The sequence below is a fragment of the Artemia sp. Qi Xiang Cuo genome, chromosome 12 (genome assembly GCF_049724085.1).
Source record: "Artemia sp. Qi Xiang Cuo chromosome 12, ASM4972408v1, whole genome shotgun sequence".
In the NCBI taxonomy this organism is placed as follows: domain Eukaryota; kingdom Metazoa; phylum Arthropoda; class Branchiopoda; order Anostraca; family Artemiidae; genus Artemia; species Artemia sp. Qi Xiang Cuo.
This window is the reverse complement of record NC_142805.1, coordinates 1100501-1121307: the sequence shown is the minus strand read 5'-3', so window position 1 is coordinate 1121307 and position 20807 is coordinate 1100501. Positions and strand designations below refer to the sequence as shown.

The 20807-nt window shown below is 36.1% G+C and overlaps 1 protein-coding gene across 1 annotated transcript in view; it reads right to left on the bottom strand.

Annotated features, from left to right (window-relative positions):
- Positions 1-14087, bottom strand: part of LOC148945645 (uncharacterized) — a 431669-nt gene extending 417582 nt beyond the window's left edge. The window contains exon 1 of the mRNA XM_089097755.1: positions 13938-14087. Within this exon, the coding sequence (XP_088953881.1) occupies positions 13938-14018 (81 nt within the window). The 5' untranslated portion in view covers positions 14019-14087. The remainder of the gene's footprint in view (positions 1-13937) is intronic.
- Positions 14088-20807: the final 6720 nt, after the last annotated feature.

Genomic DNA, 20807 nt, shown 5'->3' with positions numbered 1-20807 from the left:
CATGCACGTCACGACACAAACCCTAACCTGCTAGTGGAAGAGTTTTTTTTTAACGTTGGACAAGGATGACAGTATGGAACAGCTCTTGGTTTCTTTATTAAAAACGGCAAACACGGGACTTTCACGATTACGTCATACTAATTATCCAATAACATTGTCGGATAAAGAGCAACTGGCGTTGGAAAAGGGGACAATTTGCTGGGTGTGTAGGGGTGCTCGTGCCCCAAAAGACGCAGTGCAGGACCACACTCACCTTATTGACCCCAATTCAACGGGACAAAGTAACTTTCGGGGGTGGGCTCATAATTCGTGTAATTTAAAAATTAAACAACAACTTTTTCTACCGGTTTTTATACATAACTAACTACGATCTGAAGTTTGTGCTACCTACATTGGCACATCTTCAAAGAAATGGAACAGTGGATGATGATGATGATGATGATGATGGTGCATGGGTGATAGACAGCTTTACGTACAAAATCATACCTAAATCCGTGGAAAAGTTGCTTGTTTTGGAATTTATGTGGAAATTTGTTGAAGTCGGTGTTGAGTACACGAATAAAAGTCTCTTTTTAGATTCCTATAGTTTTGCCCCCAAATCATTGAGTGAATTAATTCAAGTGCAGAAAAACGATGACGGCAGCAATGCTTTCCCCCTTCTCAAGCAACAATTTCCAAATGATTTATATGATTTATTAACGGTCAAGGGCATATATCCTTATGACTATTATTGGTCCATGTCGAGAGTCTCCGAGGAGACTGGTCCCTGTATAGTATAGTTTTACGATAGTCGTCACGGTCTGAGGTGCACCCATAAGGAAGACATGTGTGCTAAGAAAGTTTTGGCAGAGGGGAGGTGTAAAAATGTATTTGACTACTGAAAGCTGTATTTATCGAGTGACGTGTTAAATTTGTTAGACAGTATTTGTAAAAATACGGATAAAATCTATGAGGAGTTTAATCTTGATTTGGGTTATTATTATTCTTTGCCTCATCTAGTGATAGACCTCATCCTGAAAATTAGTGGGGGCAAAATTGGGCTAATCACTGACATTGATCAGCATCTGTTCATCGAGAGGTCAATGAGGGGGGTTTTGTTTGTCACGGGGACCGTATCTTGGAAACCGCTCCAGCAGGGGAGAATACAGGGACAAAATCGAATGCAGTTGTCCTCGATATTAATTCTCTCGACCCCTTGGCCATGTCCCACTATTCACTACCGGGCAGCGACCATAAATGGTTCAAACACCATCCAGGTCCCCATGTTCACCACATTGGCGATGACAGTTTTGAGGAAACTAGAACTGTGGGATGATTTTTTTAAATCGATGGGGATATACAAGTTAATCTTCACGACTCAGTAAAGGATTTTGTTTTCCCGTGCATCAATAGACCTGTGACTAAGGACTCTTTGAGTCCTCGCAATAGGCGTTTATTCGAGGTGGACGGATTGCATTGGGCACCTTCAAAACAAAAACTTATTGCTGACCTTCTGCCGAAAAAAAACATAGTTGTACACCATGTAACGTTAAAATGGATGTGTAGAAATGGTTTCCACGTCACAATGGTTCAACGGGCGCTCGAGTTTAGTCAAAAACCCTATCTGAAAACGTTTGTTGACACTTTCGTCAGCAAACGTTCCGCAGCAAAGACGACAGCCGAAAAAGAAATTTATAAACTCATTTTGAATTCAGCTTTCGGCAAAATTTGTGAGAGTGTTCGTAATATGAATCGTTGTGACGTTGTGACCGATCCAGAACAATGTGCTCGAATTATTGCCGATCCCAATTACACTTCCTTTACAATCATTGGCCCGGACATGGTACTTTTGAATAGGAAAAAAAGACGCATTGTCTTGAATAAAAATATTGCTGCAGGCAGTGCTATCCTGGAGATCTCAAAAAAACTCATGTTGAAGTTCTACTACAATGTGGCTAGGGTACAGTGGCCTGAAAAGGGGCAAGTAGAGGTCTGCTACGGTGACACGGATTCTCTACTGCTCAAAGTAAAAACACCAAATCTAATTGATGATTTGGCGCACGGTTAAATTATCAGTTCACGATTGGACTACTCCGATTGGAATGGTGGTCTTTACCCTGAGATAGTGAACGGTTGGGTACCCAAAAAATTTTTATTTTTTAAATATGACACGCGAAGCGACTTGAGTTCCTATGGTATATTTGTAAGCCCGATGAGGTAATTTATACAGACATACGACGAGGAAATCAAGAAACATTGCAAAGGAGTACCCATGTGCTATGTGGATAAGAATTTCAATATGAACATTTATAGGAATTGTATTGTTCAAAATACAATTCCACGAGCCAAATTGTTGGCAATTCGTTCATTGAACTACAGGAACTATACTGTAAATGTAGAAAAAATAGCAATGAATACCATTTCCGACCAGTTCTATGTTTGTCAAGATGATCTGACCCTCCTCCCCCTTGGTCACTATTTAACTTCAGACCGGTTCGAATGTATTGCCCCCAGGGAAACTCTCGGTTTAAATAAAGGCCTGTAAAAAATTTCCTAAAAACCTTTGGGGGGGGGGGGCCTCGCGGCCCTTGGGGGGGGGGGGGGGGCTCGCGGCCCGGGGGGGGGGGCCGCCGCCATCGCGGGGGGCGCACCGTCACCAAAGTTATCTTTTTTTGGACTTAGAGCAGATTTTTTTTTTTTTTCAAGTGCCATCTATAATTTAATATTTTTTTTTATATAAAAAAAAAAAAAATGTGTTTTTTCTCTCTGTACCTATGTAAATGTTGCTGTTGTATTTTTTTTATTATAAATAAATTAAAAAAAAAAAGTGCTCTCTCTAATTTAATGTTTTTTTTTTTCTCTATATAAATAAACAAAAAAAAAGTGTTTTTTTTTCTCCGTGTGTATACCTATGTAAAGGTTGTTGTTGTATTTTTTATTATAAATAATTTTAAAAAAGTGTATTTTTTTTTTTCAATTTATTTTTAATTTTTTTTTTTTTCATTTAAAAAAAGAAAAAAATATGATTCTTTGTCTTTTTCTTTGTCTTTTTTTCTTTTTCTTCTTGAAGAACAGAGTAGCATTAGTAGTAGTAGGGAAAAAAAAATTTTTATGTCAATATAACATTGAAGTATTCAGTAAGTGTTCCTGGTAAACTTTATAAGTTGCGTTGTATCAATATTAAACGTCAATCAGATTGTGTCTGTGATTAAACTTAATGTCAGGCAAAACAACGCTCTTAACTAAAATAAAATCAAATTGCCATAAAATGTTTTAAGAAAAGCCGAAAAAAATATACTATTGCTATAGTATTTGGCAGGAGTCATACAATAAAATAAAATCAATTGCTGCCACCATCACCATGGGATCGATGCAGATACAGTTCATACAGGGACTTGATGTTTTCAACATTATTGAACCAAACTCTTGGCTGATCATTGACAATCTGGCTGAATCTATTGAACAATGGTCTCAGCAAATGCTGCAATTGTTCACTGTTCGCTCTCATCATGAAAAGATTTCCGTTACTCTAGTTCTACACAATATCTTTCATCAGAGCAAATTTATGCGAACAGTTACATTTAACTGTAACTGCTATATCATCTACAGAGTTGTTCGTGATTCTAGCTCCCTAATAACCCTCAATAAACAAATCTATCTGGGTGCCCCTAAATTTCTGCTCTCAGCATACAATCAGGCAACTAATAAACCCCACGGTTATATCCTGCTGGATCTTAATCAAAATACACCCGAGGATCTACGTGTAGTCACAGATATTTTCGACAATGAAATTACAGTATATCTCCCGGTGAACACTAAAAAGACCTATTAGTCGCTATCATGACACTGAAGAAACTACATGAAAATAGACATTTGTTTTCAGTTCTAAGCACTTCAAAACCTCACCTTAGAAAAGCAATACTAAAACATGGTATTGACAATGATTTAATTAATATAATGTCTTAACTTTGTTTAAATTTGACCGAGGGTAATATTCAACTGCCATAAGTAGTTAAGCAACAGTCAAATTAACATCGTTCCCTTGTACGGACATTGGCCTCTAAAAAGAAAGGAAAGAATTTTAAAAGGAAACGACTTCTTCAGACAGGCGGTAGCTTTTTCACACCTTTACTGCCAATAATTGCAGAACTTGTAAAAACAGTTTTCTCTAGTGAGAATGGCAAAACCCTATAAATTGACTCCAATAGAACTCGCTCTCTCTCACCCGTCGAACACTTTGAGGACAATCTGAGTAAATTCCTCGACAATGAAACTATTGAAGATGATAAAAAACTGATTTTACTTCAAGATGCACTTCGCCAAGTGGACAAACATTATCGATCAAAGCCCACTGCTGCTGCTGATCCCAAAAAAAAAATCATCTCCTCAAGAGTCTGCTGCTGCTGGAAAACAATTAAAGAAGGATTATTTTAATTAATTTTTATTTAAAATTGGAAATCTAAGCCCCAACAAATAGGTTGAAAAAATAACACGACTCCTAATCTATCTCTTGGAAAGTGATCAAATTCAAGTTGAGAGCAATGGAAAAAGGATTATAATTCAGGGCAAGAGCTATAATCTACTTGATTTAATGTATGACATGGTTACAAATCGTAAAGGACTATTATCATTTGACACTCGTCTATACAACTTTCTAAATACAATAAACTTCCCCAAAAGTCTTACTGGAAATAGACAAATTCTAAAAAATCTAAATGAACGTGCATCATCATCATCAACATTAAAATATGAACTTGAAGAAGAAGAAGATTTTAAATCTATTTTTGAAAATAATAGCACACCATTGATAGCTAGACAAAAGCGAAGACGTATCAAGTCAGCGTCCCCAACACCAGCAGCAGCAGCAGCCCGTATACAAAAGGGTAGCGGACGTTACACATATTTATTTAGTTCGAACGGGCGTTATATCTGTATTGCTTTTTGTATACTTGTTGTAGGTAGTGTGTTGATTGGTACAAATCCAATCGGTACACATTCTCGTTTGAACGAACTAATTTTTTAAAATACACAATACCCAATTAACACCTCCAAGCTCTGAAGATGACTAATATAAATCGTGAAAGTCAATATCAGCCCAATAAATCCTTTTAAAACTGGGATCTCATGAAAGCAGCTCTCTTGACTCTAGATGAGCCTCAACGACGTTAAAAGATACCGGAAAAGAACATTATATTTTCAATCAGTGTCTATAGCTGCTATACCCATGCCATTCCATAGAAATCGACGATATGTATTGAAGTTGCTCAAGCCATTGAAAGTATTCTCCAACAGGATTCATATTAAAAAATTCAAACGGATCGCGGTAGTGAATTTGTTAATCCTCATGTTGCAAAAGTACTAGAGAAGTATAGTACACTGCTCTATCATACGCACAGTCCTATAAAGGCTGCATTGGCCGAACGGTTGATAAGAACTATTCGACTTTTAATTTCAAGATATTGTACATTGAAAAATACGCCGGCTTTTATTCATGATCTAGATAAAATCATGTTGATTTATAATCAACGACCTCATCAATCATTGTCCAGCTCTACACCTACGGAAGTTCATGATTTGGATCATAATAAAACTGACATCTTTTTTAAACAATATTCCAATGAATCAAAAGTCAAGAAGAAGAAGAAAAATAAATTCAATGTTGGTGATACGGTTCGAATTAATAGAACAACTAATGTTTTTGAAAAGGGGAATTACTTGTGGTCCACTGAACTTTTTAAACTGGCAAAAATCCTAGACACTACACCCATAACTTATCGCCTGCGTGATACCAAAGATGAAGAGATTCTCGGCGGCTTTTATGACTATGAATTGCAAAAAGTTAAAAATGCTAGTGAAATCTATCAAATTGAAAAGATATTAAAGAAACGTACTCGCGGGGGTAAGAAACAGTTACTTGTTCGCTGGCTAGGATACAACTCGGATTTTGATTCTTAGTTTGGTGTTGAAGATATTGACAATGCCAAATGATTTCTATGTAACTTTCATGTCCAACTTTTCCGATCCTCTCTACAACGAATTTAATAGGACAAGTGATTTTTGTACAAAACTCTCCCCCACCGTCAAATTTGACGGCGCGTATGAAGTGGCTGTTGTCTACTTTATCATCAAAATGTCCTAATAAACCCTTGTATAGTACCTTAAATTTTATATATAAAGTCGACTTTTTGAATTAGTTGATGAAGGTGCAATGGCAACTTTTGACTCTAATCAGTACACTATTGCTAACATCCTCTCCAGGGAATACAAAACCATGAACGACATGTGTCGAGTTATCAACAAAAAATTGCAGGTCGAAAAAAAGGCAGTTTCACTTTCAATTACTCGACGGAACAAAGGAGAATTTATATTACCAATCCATTTCAGAGTGAAAGAATTTTCCTCAATGAGAATTTACGTGAGGTTCTTGGTTTTAAAAAACGTATTATTAAGACTGAAAATTTCAGTGGTAGTGACCATGTTATCTATGCAGACTATGCACCCAGCTTCTCCACGGACACTTGTATATTTCTCTACGCTTCATTTGTGGAAACATCTCGGGTTTGTAATTCAAATGTTCCCCTCCTACGAGTTCTTGAACGAAAAACCAATCAAGAACATGTTCACCACTACAATATAAAGCATCTTCAGTATATTCCCGTAAACACTTCCTATTTGTAACTCTGTCAGTTAACACTAAGAACTGAATTAGGTGATCAAATAGCAATTACAAACGGCTTAGCAGTTATTAATTGTCATTTTCGACCCATTGTAAATGACAACGAGAGTACACTAGCCTAAAGAAATGAACAATAGAAGAATTCATTTTGTCTGTCACGATATTGACTGCTATGTTGGTGCTCTGAGTCCACGTCAAATAGGCACTGGATTGGAATACTACAAGGGCCGTAATACATTGTCTGGCCATTGCCTTGGTAGCTGGTTTGCTAGGCTATACCGTTCTGCACTACCCCTTGCCAGAAAATATCTTGTACCTGCTGCATCAAATTTTGCTGCCTCCACACTACAGGACTGGGGGTCGGGCAAAAATTTCAAGGAGAGTGTTAAGGAAAATATTAGATCTTCGGCAAGAGCCGTTGGTGAACAATTAAAATCTCGACAAAATGAGGAGGGATTGAAAAGGATGCGTTCACGTCATTCACTCATCAGTCTCCACCCAGGCAGGAAGCACAGGACATCAACAAGGACTTTGAAAAATAAAAAAACGAAGGTCAATAAGCAGCAGCTGAAGAAGAAGAAAAATAAAAAGATTGTTAGATCAAAGAAGGATTTCTTCTCTTAAGATGGCTTATCTCCCCCACAAGGAATAATATCCATCAATCAGTTCCTCATTGAATCTTTTTAACGCTGAAAATTTTGATGTTAGTGTCAAGTATGGCTACTATGAACACTTTCACCCTCAACAAGCTCTCTCGGAAAATATATACTTTCAATTATTTTCCAATGAAGACTATTTAATTGATTTGTCATCAACATTTATTGACTCAAATTTTGCGGTGAAGAACATGTCAGATAATACAACTCCAAATGCAGGCGATGGTCTCTCCTATGAAAACTTTATTCTACAAAAACTATTCAAACAAATTAATGTATTTATAAATGGGACATTTGTGAGCACTATCAATAATTTATCCAACTATGCAAGCTACATACAATTTATGATGATGACGCCAAAGGCATACAAGGAGATGAGAGGACAATCATTGGGTTATGAATATCGAACAGGGTTTGATACTGACGGTGAGTTGACTACAGCAGTGACCCAGGAGTATCATCTAGTTGGAAAATTAAATCATGAGATATTCAATATATCCCAATGGCTACCCCCCAATGTCAATATTGACATAAAGTTACAGATGGCCCCATCGAATTTCATTTTGAGAAAAACACTTCCTGCAGCACCCGATGCAAATGTTATTATCACATCGGCAATTCTCCACGTCCGAAAACAACAAGTTATGAGCTCTGTTGCATTGGCAGTGGAAAAGCTAAGAGACAACGGTAGCAACATTAAACTTCTTGTCCCCCATACAATCACCAATCAACGTCACATTGCCACCTGTTCTCGTAGCTATACCGTTTCATCTTTTATCAATGGAGAAATCCCATCAAAATTGGATTTGGCCTTTGTGAAGAGTGGTAGTGCCGTTGGATCCTGGACTGAATCCCCCCATGATTTAAATTTTTCGGTCTATCTAGCCTCGTGTGCAAAGTGAATGGTAGTCCACTGTACACTCTATCGTTTGACAAAAAATCCTATAGAACTCTGTACGAGTTGACAATGCAATCCCTAGATCATGACTCTCAACTATTTGAAAATGGAATAACCGATTCAATGTTTTTAAAAAATCATGGGGTTATTGTTTTGGATTTGTCAGGCATGCACGATATGACCATAGTACGAACTGGGAATATACGCTTAGAGTGTACATTTGCCAATGCTCTGACTGAGAGTATCACGCTAATATCACTGAGTCAATTTGAAACCTATTGGGAAATCACACCCGACGGCAGTGTTCTAATAGACCTTGCACCATGAACACAAATCAAATAATCAATGTATTCAGTATGGATCCAGACATGTCCCAGTACAAGTCCTATTGCATACTCTCGGACTTCATTGAAAAAATTCCAAGTGTTAACAATACCCTAATCATTGTTAATAGCAGTCCATCGACTTTGAAGACTGGCCATTGGCTAAGCATCTATCAAACAGCGAAGAATATTGAATTTTTTGATCCTCTTGTTCTATCGTATAAATTCTAAACACCATACATCAGCAACTTTATTGAAAGCAGTGGGAAAACCATTATTCAAAATCAACGAAGAATACAGGATTCAACGACTAAGACATGTGGCTTTCATGCACTACTCTTTTTCATGTTCAGATGTCGTGGCTACACCTACAAGCAGTTTATCAACATCTACGTTGACTTACCTCAATTGAACGACTTTCTAGGGGATAATATACTTACAAGTTTATTTAATATTGATTTTAGTGACCTAAGAATAAAATTTTCCAGAGATTTATGTGAAATTTTTTATTAATAAAAAAAAAATTATATACATGATAAAACGACTTTTATACTCTTTAGATTTCATCCACTACTAGGTATTTGTCGACAACAACTAGTGCAGGTAGATTATCTGAATTCAAAGTGTACTGATCCTGATGTAGTGCAATGTCGGGGTCACATTTTCTACAGTAGAGTGTGACTTCACTCTTGTCATATATCTTTGTATAGTCAATGATACTAGTCGCATTCATTCTATAGAATTCACATGTTTCAATTTGCCTATTTGCAGCAATTTCACAAACAGTGTCCTCAAGTGTCGAATCACATTCCGTCACAGCAAAATAAAAATCAGTGGGCTTATAATCATAACACCCAGTGTCTTCACAACAATGACGTAGAAACCATATTCTCTTGTTGTTCCAACAGTTGAATCGTTGACCCGGTTCCTCCTCCCAGAACACTCTAAAACCACGACGATACCAATCTCGTAGCAATAAACTAAAATCACGGTTATGATTCTTTCCAATCATACCGGGATATGAACTCTCCCACTGCTTACATTTATCATAATGACAATTGGAGCATTGGTGGCCTCTAGGATGAGAGTCACACACCTATTCAAGACAGGAATTACAACCTTTAATTTGTACAGCATATCCTCTATGCAATTTACACGGGTTGCATAATCTACACTTTTCATCATACTCCTCAATCATTGTGCAATTCTCACATGATGACCAGCTGCCTTGTGTGTACATACATAACTGACATGTATTGAAAATTTTGTCATGTGTTGATGCTCTCACTACCACAATTAAACTGAGCTAGCAACAAAAAAAAAAAATTGTCTGAGAGAGAGAGAGAGAGAGAGAGGAGTAAATCATCCTTGAGCACCATCTTTCTTATGAAAAAAAAGTCCAAAATTTATAAAAACTAATTTTTAAAATCATATCCACAATATAATTTTGCTGCGTCGTGATCAATATATCAATAAATTGTGTAAATGCATTTGGACCACGATGTAGAAGCTTCATACAATAGTCTAATGATGGAGAATAAGTTTTCATTATATCGACAAGCATTCCTCGATAAAATATCTTCCTTTGAATGGACAACTCTAGAAAATCATAGTCTAGAATCAAACGCTTTTCCATAAGAACTAGATTCCTCATGATTCGATCTTTCTCGAATCTATCCATTTTTTAGAGTCCTAACTCTCTCACAACCAACCTCATACTAAACAGAATTTCTTTTTTATACTCTAAAAATATACGCTAGTCTACTATAGAAAGAAAAAAACCATTGATTTAGAAACAGTTTTATTGAACATAATTACAATAATAATAATATTTACTGATGCATTTTGTTCTCATCAATATATTTCGATAGGACATCTAATGCTGACCGAAGTTTATTTATATGGAGAATATTTACTTTTCCAGCAAAACACAGCTGCTCCTCCTGCTTAAATTTGCTTAATGATATCACATATCTCGCATACATAGTGTCCCATTCAAGACATAGTCTACAACCAGCAGTTATTTCCACAGCTACATTGGGTACTCGTATATCGTTGCTGCTGCTGCTGTCGGTTCCATCATTAATCTCCAATAATTTAAATGCAACACTCATTTTTTTTTTCTTCACTAATATCCTTGCAAATAAAAACTATTATAATTTAATTCAATTATCTTAATAATATTAATTTTAAAGAAAAACATTAACTTTATTAAAATCACAATAACCAATAAAGTTATACTCGTTCCTATCGGCAAAGAGTTTAATGACTGAGTGTAATGACCTGTTTACCTAACAGAAAAACCTGTTTTTGGTACGGGGGCGTCGTAGAATTCAAAAGATGGTATATACTTGTAAAAAGGGAGGCTTTGAATAGATTGGGATGGAGGAGGAGCGTGTGTAGCTGTGTTGGCCTCAGGCGGCTTGGTGCTGCGGTTAGTTGTTAATAGTAGTAGTATACTATATGAATTTATATTGATTGAAAAAAATCCAAAATAAAGAAAAGTTAAAGCTGCATTAAACCAAAAATGAGCAGAAATAAAATTAACCTGACCTTTTTACGGCCTGGATACATATAGGTTCAATTGGATTAGTTTAGTATTCCAATCAACACCCCCTGGCAGTTTCAATTTAAACCGTTAGTATTCCTGAGGTATTGCAGATACGGCCCATTGACAAAATGGAAGCATATAATGGTTTTACTTATTATATTAATTTACGTTGTTTTAATTGTATTATGTTAATAGTATACTATATGAATTTATACTGATTGAAACAATCCAAAATAAAGAAAAGTAAAAACTATATTAAACCAAAGACGAGCAGAAATACAGTCAACCTGACCTTTTTACGGCCTGGATACATATAGGGTCTGTTGAATTAGTTTAGTTTTCCCTTCAACACCCCCTGGCAGTTTCAATTTAAACCGTTAGTTATCCCTGAGATATTGCAGATGCGCCACTTTGACAAAATGGATGCATATAATGGTTTTTGGTTTAGTTCAACATCTTCCTCACCTTTTCCTGAAAGTTACAACTGAATACCTCAGCTGTCCTGATATATTCCCCATTCGCCTTCTTGAAAACTTGGATTTACATAATGTCTTTCATTTAGTTCGGCGCCCCCCTCAAAATTACCTGAAAATTTCAACTTCATATCGTTAGTCAATTCTGAGACAATTAACTTTATACTCTTAGCTGTTTCTGAGATATTACATATACGCCCTTTTAACAACCTGGATGGACACAATGTCTTTTGATTTGATGAACATCCCCCTTCACCATTCCCTGAAAGTTTCACCTTAATAACGTTTGCCTTCCTGGACACCCTAGATGAAACACGCCCCCCTTCCCCAAAGATAAAACCATCATGTAAGCAACAGACAACTTGAATAATTTATCGCCATACATACAATCCATTAATTGTATGAGGTCATGTTGTCTTCGCAGGCATATTCATTCAATCTCTTGGCTGCTCTGGACAAAATGGCCCTCTCAAAACTTTATGTTACGTGTTTTGGGGTTAAAGAAGGGGGGAGACAGTGGCGCAAATTCATCAAAATGCTTAGGGGTGGGGCAAAATACATTTTTAAAAATCTATGGGGGCAATTTTTTTTCCAATTTAAATACGAAAAATTATATTTTTAGATAAAACTACAAAAAGATAGATGGGGATAGGCCCTTCTAGTTAGTGGCACCGAAGGGGGTAGCTAGTAGGTTTGCTGGTAGCCCTCGGATCACTTTCGATTCTTAAAAAGGCACTGCCACTCTCAAGTTTTAACTGAATGAGACCCCTTCGAAGTTTCTACAGCCACCCCTCAGAGCCATTCCTAGGGTTGATGGTGCCGACTCTAATATAAGCAAAAACTAGCCAAATCAAAGTGAAAAATTTTATCAAAGTAGATAACTCTCCAGCCACGGTGCCCAGGAAAGATACCCTGGATACCCCTCCCCCCTTTGAACGGTTCAGCCACTCCTTCAATACGAAGTAACCAAAAGAAAGAAAAAAAAAATAAATGTCACATGGAGTATTTGTATATGGTGTTTATGGAGGATATACCTGCACAAAAATATTTATTCAGAGAAATTTCTTTAATAACAGAAATTAAAATAATAACTTTCGTTAAATTTTGATATTTTGGACCCCCCCCCCTCTTCTGTTAATTAAAGGGGTATGTTTTCCCCGGATGATTATTATTCTCATAGCCTTATGAATAGCGCAGCCCCCTCCTATACGGAACAAATTCTGCTAATTTTGGGGTATAATGTTACTCTTTGCTTTCATAATAACAGCATGGACCAGAAATATTCTCAGAAATCAAAAGTGAGTAAATACCAATTTCTACCTCCAGCCCCTCCTCCGCCCCCTCCTTAGAGCTAATTCTGTATTTACCTGAAGGTTCAATGAGAGTAAGAAGTTTTGGCATTAAAATGCATCTTTTGAGGCATTCACTCTAACAACAGTGAAAGAGGGCGTGGAAGAGGGGTGGCTGTCCTCCAATCACTTTTAAATCTTAAAAAGGACACTGGAACTTTCGATTTCCAATTGAATGAGCCCCCTCTAAAGTCTATACGAACACCCTTCCCATAAAACCGTGTATCTTTACAATGGGCAACTTGCACAACTTACAGCCCCTGCCCCAGGGGCTGGAACGGGGTTTGTCAAACCCGGAGGCATGGTTATTTGACCTGTGTACTATTTTGAACAAAACGCCTATCTCAAAATTTTGGTCGGATGCGTTTTGGGGAAAATTGGTGCGGGTGATGGCGGGTGATGGTCCAGTCACTTTCGACTCTTAAAAAGGACACTAGATTTTTTAATTTGCAATCGAATACCCCCTCCCCCCCTGAAGTTTATACGACCAAACCTTGCACATGAAGTGCCTCTGGGAAAAATATATAAATAATAATATATTGAGCCCTTATGGATCTTGGGCAATGCTATGGTTTTGCCTCTCACTTAAACAAGTGAGTTGAACTTTCAATTTCCCATCTAATGAATATCCAAAATTATACAGGGTAAATATGGAGGGGGGGGGGGAATTATCCCAGTGGATTCCCGCAGAGGGGAATTTCCGTTGGGAATTTTCAGAAGGGGGTTTTCCCAAGGAGGAATTTTCGGTAATTTTTTCGCAGTTCATATTATTGACTTACGAATAAAGTAAACAGACCACTCGATGCCTTTTTTTATGCTCTTTCCAAATATAATAATCATTTTTGTCGGAAATGAATTTTACCCCCACCCCTATATTTACCAATTCAGGGTATATATTTGCACATTAGGGAATGGGAGTAAATTTTATTTCTCATGTAAATGAGAGATAAGTTTAAACTTTACCCCACCCAAACTTTACCACCAATTTTTTAGTCACCTCACTTTTAGCTAAGATTCATCATAAACACTTACCAAAGTAATAACTCCGATAATTGTAGCCCCTGTTGCCAGGCAAAACATAAAACAACACGACTCTGGCGTATATTTGTCCATTTCTCACAAATTTCTAAGTTGTGTCAGCAGTTTGAATCTTTTTTTTGGCTATAGGTCTCGTCGCTTTCGGGAACCTTCCGCTGCGCTGGTTTTACAGCCCACATGCTCCTTTCATTTTGAATGATTTGCCAAATGGCTCCAAGCAAATCAAATTATCACTTTGGGCTAAACTGAAAAAGAATTTAAATGGTTTTGGGGTAGAGTGAAAGTTGAAATCGCAAAGACGCTGATCTAATATTACCTAGTATCAGAGTTTCAATAGTAGTATGACCGCAAATTTTGAAGCAATTTTGTATAAATAACTTCTAATTTAAATAGACTGGCACCATTTTCGTTTATTATTTAGGGTTTTTAACAGCATTGAGAAGTTAAAACATGCAGAAATTAAGTCTAAACAGCCGGAGATTGAGATGAATGTTACAAAACCATTGTATAAAAAACAAAAATGGTGGGAAACAATGCACGCAGGGGTATTGTGGCAATCTATGGTCGTTGTAAATCTGGTTTGAATATTTATTTTTATTTTTATTTGTTTCAGGATTCATTTATTCATCTATAGGAGTTTCATTTATTTTTAATATTAAATGTGATTATTTACATCGAACACAGTTTTTAGCCCGTTTTCCAGACCCCCTAAATACACCTTTATCTCTCAACAAAATAGGGTAAACACACCTTTATCTCTCAACAAAATAGGCCTATTTGGTCCCCTTGGTCCTCAGGCAACGATTCTTAAAAGTTTGAAGCCAGTGAAAAGACAACAAATTTTGACCCTTTTTGGCCCTCATTTTGGAGAACGGATTTCATTATCCATTGAGGTTCTCATGACCTAAGTACCGAAGGATATAAGTTTCAGGCGTTTCAGAAACATTTTTGGCCCGATTTTGAGCCCTCAATTCTGGGGAGTCAATATTATTCCTTCTTTATAAGCTCCCCTTTGCCAAGAGACTTGAGGACGTGCGTTTTGGCCTGATCGAAAAATATTCCTTTTTAGGGCCCCCTTTTCTGGGGTTCTCTGCCTCCTAACAATTTATCTTACATTAGGCTCCTCTTGGCTCTAGCAGCAGACTAGGGACAACAATTTTTGGTCGATTTACAGGCCCTCAGACACCCTCACTCTCTCGACAAAATGTGTTTTCCTGTTGACTTACGGAACGATCCCTGGAAATTTTGAGCCAATTAGTAGAGAGGGGGGTACCAGCCCCACGAGAACACCGTGCTGCCATCTAAAATTTAGTCTAACGCCGACAAGACATAATTTATTCAGGGATTATCGATCCACGAAGGGGAGAGATTTTCTGAGAAATTGATTTGCATAATCGGTGGGGAATGTATTGATCGACTCGAGGGGAATTTATTTGTTGTTTCTAAGGGGAATTATTGATTCTAACGTAAGGGGAATTGTATCCCGGGTGAAGTTTGCACATGCGCATTGACGATGGGGAAGAGATGTATTGATCTAGGACAAGAGGGTGGAAGTGAATTTCCGAGAAATTGATTGCGTAACCGAGGGGGAAGTGGATTTCCGAGAAATTGATTGCATAATCGACTAGGACAAGTGGATTTCTGAGAAATTGATTTACATAATCGCTGGGGAGAATGTTTTGATCTGATAACGGGAAACAGGATCACGTGTCTCCTTCTAAGCCAATCAGAGGGCCAGAAATATTAGCGGGAGAGGATTGCAGAGAATATAAGGAAAGGATTTTGGCGTTAGTTTTTATTAGCCTGTGAATAGAATTTAACGCGGCGACAAGAATTTGAATTTATTTATTAGCATATATTATTGTTTATAATGACTACTAAGTTTAACCTGTCGAAAGTGGACAATCGAGTTAGTATTAGTGAAAAAAAAGCACCCAAAATTATATTAAAAATCACAAGAGGATCACTGGTTTTCCTGGACTGGGGTGAAGTATATGCAAGATATGGGATATCCTTGAGCAAATTTAAAATGGAGGATCGATTATGGTTCGCTGCAAAAGTTGATATAGCGCATGTGAATAGACTTCAATGTGCTTTAAGTGCATTAGTGAAACATATCGAAGACAATAAACTATATCGCTAATTGTACATGCTTAGTATTATTGTTGTAATTATTCAATAAAATTGTTTCGAAATCGAAAATGTTCCCTTTCTTTTGTTGTTAGAATGTTAGGCTAACGAATCATGGTCATTCTAGATGCAGCAGTCAGAGTGAAAGTATTTAAAAATGAATAAATTCGAGAAACAGATAATTATATCTGATCTGGTGTTTTTGGAAAAACATTTGATTTTGGATGATGATTTTCTTGATTTATCTCTTTAACACAGTATATTCTTTCAAGAAATACTTGACAATATAATGGTGACTGATTCTCCCCCATTGGACTATTGTATGAAGCTTTGTCAATGTGACTCAACTGCTTATAATCAATTTATTGATATATTAATTGGAACAAGGCAGAATAATATCGTGGATACACTTTTGAAAACATTGCCATAGATTCAATGTAGATGGCTCCCCCTCCATTCGAAAGAGGTGACGTCACAGAATTACTCCTCTCCCATTTCTCCACCCTGAATTTATCAAGCGAGAACAATCAGTTTCGTTTTAGCTGTGAGAGAGAGTTGACATCGGAAACCAAAAAATGTTCTTTACATGTCCACTATGCATGTACACTTTTGGCAGTTGGACTCAAGGTGAAAATTGTACAATTATTGATGACTATAGTGAAAAGTGTAAATTATATAGTCCTTGTAAATTTCATAGAGGCTATGCAGTACAAATTAAAGGATATAATTCATGTCTTGAAGAGATTTGTGACTCTCACCCTAGAGGACGCCTGTGCTCCAAATGGCTCTATGACAAATGTGATCAGTGGGAGAATACTTACCCCGCTAGGATTGGAAAGAATCCCAAATATGATTTTAGTTTATTTCCACGAGATTGGTATCGTCGTGGATTTAAATAATTCTGGGAGGAAGAATCTGGTCTACGATTCAACTGTTGGGGTAACAAGACAATTTTGTTTCTATGTCATCGTTGTGACGATACTGCCTATTATGACCATAAGCCAAGTGATTTTTATTTAGAAGTTACCGAATGTGATTCATCATTTGAAAACACTGTATGTGATATTGCTTCAAATGGACAGATTGAAACTCGTGAATTTCAAAATATGAATGCAAAGAGTATCATTGACTATACAAAGAGATATGACAAGAGTGAAGTTACATTATACTGTAGGAAATGTGACCCTGACTTTGCAGTCAATCAAGATCAATATACAGTGAATCCAAATGAGTTACCGGCATTAGTGGTTCACGACAGTTGCCTATACACCGATGAAGAAATCTAAAGTGAAGATTTAAAGACATTGTTGTATATGTACATTTTATTAATAAACAAACTCAAAAACATTTTTAAAGCACTTTGCCCTTAGGGCACTGAAATTTATATTATACAGGTCTGAGAGGATATTTTCCACTAGAAAGTCCTTCAGACGTGGATTGTCTATACAAATGTTGAGAAACTGCTTGTAAGTATAGCCGCGACATCGGAACACAAAATATAGTAGTGCATGGAAGCCACAAATAATTTCTTAGACCACACTGCTTTTCCATTAAAAACAAAAAAAAATTTTTAAACACGAAAAACGGGTTTTAATTTTCTAACAAGCAGTGAACTACAAAACAATTAATTATGCACAAATGCTCCTAATATTTGGGCCCAAAATCCGGTAGCCTTTATAAACGGAAAAAAAAAAAAAATAAATAAAGCAAAAAAAAAAAACAAATTAAATTAAATTAAAATAAAAAATACTAAACACAAAAAGATACCAAAAATCAAAAACGAAAGAAAAATATAAATAAATAATAACAAAACACACATATTAATTAAACACTCCCATGCACTGAATGTCTTTCAACTGGCCTCCTCTCAGTATATAAATGGAAATATATTAAATAAACACTTCCATGTACTGAATTTCTATATTGATTCTACTCGCCTCCTCCCAGTATATAAATTGAAATCTATCAAAAATGAAGAATATATTTATACTTAGACCAAAACAATAAAAGGTCAACTAACCCCCCGGTCCATAACCCTTAATTAAATTTCACAAGTTCATCAACCATTTTATGAATTATAAATTCATAAAATTTTATGGAAAAATTTTATATAAAATTCATGGAAAATTTTATGTGGGTAGAACGCAACAAACTTTAGAAAATAGGCTAGAACAACACAAGAATGCAATAGATTACGCTCTAAAACAAAACAAAACACCAGAAACGTTTGAGTCAGCGGTTGCAGAACATCTTTATAATTTTCCTCATCACAGTATTTTATTTGATCAAACAAAAATAGTAGATACGTCTGTAGGACTTTTACAAAGCTTCAGGGAAATTATAGAAATAAAAAAGATAATATATGGGGGTACTAGTATAAATAGAGATGAAGGGGAACGTGGGATCAATTCAATTTATAATAGTTTAATTAAAATGCAGGCAAGATATTCAACCAATACTGATTTTAATAATATTTCTGAAACGAAAGATGACCTTGCGAACAAAGGTCAGAATGGGTTAAATGATGAGAAAAGTAAACGAATTGCAGCTAAGCTTGCAACAAAACAAATCCATTCAATTTATAATTCATAAAATGGTTGATGAACTTGTGAAATTTAATTAAGGGTTATGGACCGGGGGGTTAGTTGACCTTTTATTGTTTTGGTCTAAGTATAAATATATTATTAATTTTTGATAGATTTCAATTTATATACTGGGAGGAGGCGAGTAGAATCAATATAGACATTCAGTACATGGAAGTGTTTATTTAATATATTTCCATTTATATACTGAGAGGAGGCCAGTTGAAAGACATTCAGTGCATGGAAGTGTTTAATTAATATGTGAGTTTTTTTCTTATTTATTTTTTTTTTTCTTTCGTTTTTTTTTTTTTTTATGTTTATTTTTTTTTTATGTTTTTTTTTTTTTTTATTTAAGTTGTTTTTTTTTTGCTTTATTTATTTATTTTTTTTTTTCTGTTGATAAATGCTCCCGGATTTGGTGCCGAAAAATTAGTAGCTTTTTTTCAAAAATAATTTTTTTTTATTTAAATGTGTTTTAGAAAATTAAAAAACGATTTTAGTTTTTAAAATATTTTTTTTGTTTTTAATGGAAGCCACAGCTTTTAGTCGTCAGATCCTTTACTCTTCTCCGATTTTGATTAAAAGTTTTCCCACTGCTCTCAATATAGTTGCTGATGTGGGATGTGTAGAATGTATAGGGTAGACCAAGAGGATCAAAAAATTCAATCGTTCTCATTGTTGAAAAGATGCACAGCCAATGACCTGTCAAAAAAGTCAACGGACTGCTATTAAAAATAATTCAGCTATTGTTGACAATTTGAATTTTTCCAAGAAAGACCGTGGGCAGACAGTAGGATTCACCCTGAGACATGTAGGGATCCATATTAAATACATTGATTATTTGACTGGTGTTCATGGGGCCAAGTCTAGTAGAACAAGACATTCGGGAGTGATTTCCCAATAGGTTTCATATTGATTTAGTGAGATTAGTGCTATACTCTCAGCCAATGGGTCAGCAAATGTACACTCTAAACGCACACTCCCCGTACGTACTATACTCATATCCTGCGTGCCAGACAAATCCAATACAATGATACCATGTGTTTTAGCAAACATTTCTTCGGTTATACCATTTTCAAATAGTTGCGAATCATGATCTAGGGTTTGCATGGTCAACTCATACAATGTTCTATAGGATTTATAAAAAGATAGATTGAAGAGTGGGATGCCGTTTACTTTGCAGACAAGAGATGAAAGCCCAAACATTTCAAATTTATGTTGGCATCCAGTCCACGATCCTATTGCACTAGCGCTTTTTACAAATGCCAAAGCCAGTTTTGACGGAATTTTGCCATTGATAAAGGATAAGTCGGTGAAGTTGCGTGACCCCATGGCAATATGACATTGATTGGTGATTGTATGAGGAACAAGTAGTTTAATATTATTTCCACTGGCTCTCAGTTTTTCCACTGCCAAAGCAGCAGAACTCATAACTTGTTGTTGCGTACATGAAGTATTGTCGAGGTGAGGGAGAGACTTACATCAGGATTGGCAGCAAGTTCTTTTCTCAATCTGAAATTGGATGGTGCAAGCGTTAATTTTATATCCACTTTAATATTGGGTGGTAGCCATTGGGGTACATTAAATATTTCATGATATATTTTTCCAACTAGATATAATTCACTAGTTGTAGCATTTTTAAGTGCATCTGTACTATCAGTATTAGTAATATATTTATATCCATTGGAGGTGCCTCTCAATTCCTTGTAGGAATTGGGTGTCATCAGCATGAATTGTCTGTAACTTGTATAAGTTGAGAGATTATAGCTTGTGCTCACCAGCGTGCCATTGATGTAGACACGGATTTGATGAAATAAATAATGTAATATACAATTTTCATAGGTATTCTATCAGCAAGAATTGGCAATATATGATCGGATTTCCGGATTTTCATTTATAAATATATAAATATCGAAGATATGTCCATAAAATAGTTTACATTGGAATACATTTGAAAGTTGATATTATTGGAGAGGGGTTGTTGAGGATAAAATTGTTCATAGTATCCATGCTTGACACACACATCAACATTTTCAGCATTGAATAGATTCAATGAGGCGGTGATTGAAGGTTGAGAATCCTTATGCGGTAGGTACGACATCTTAGGAAAATAAATCTAGTTTCGATCTAATAATTCTCTTCCTGGGGCTTC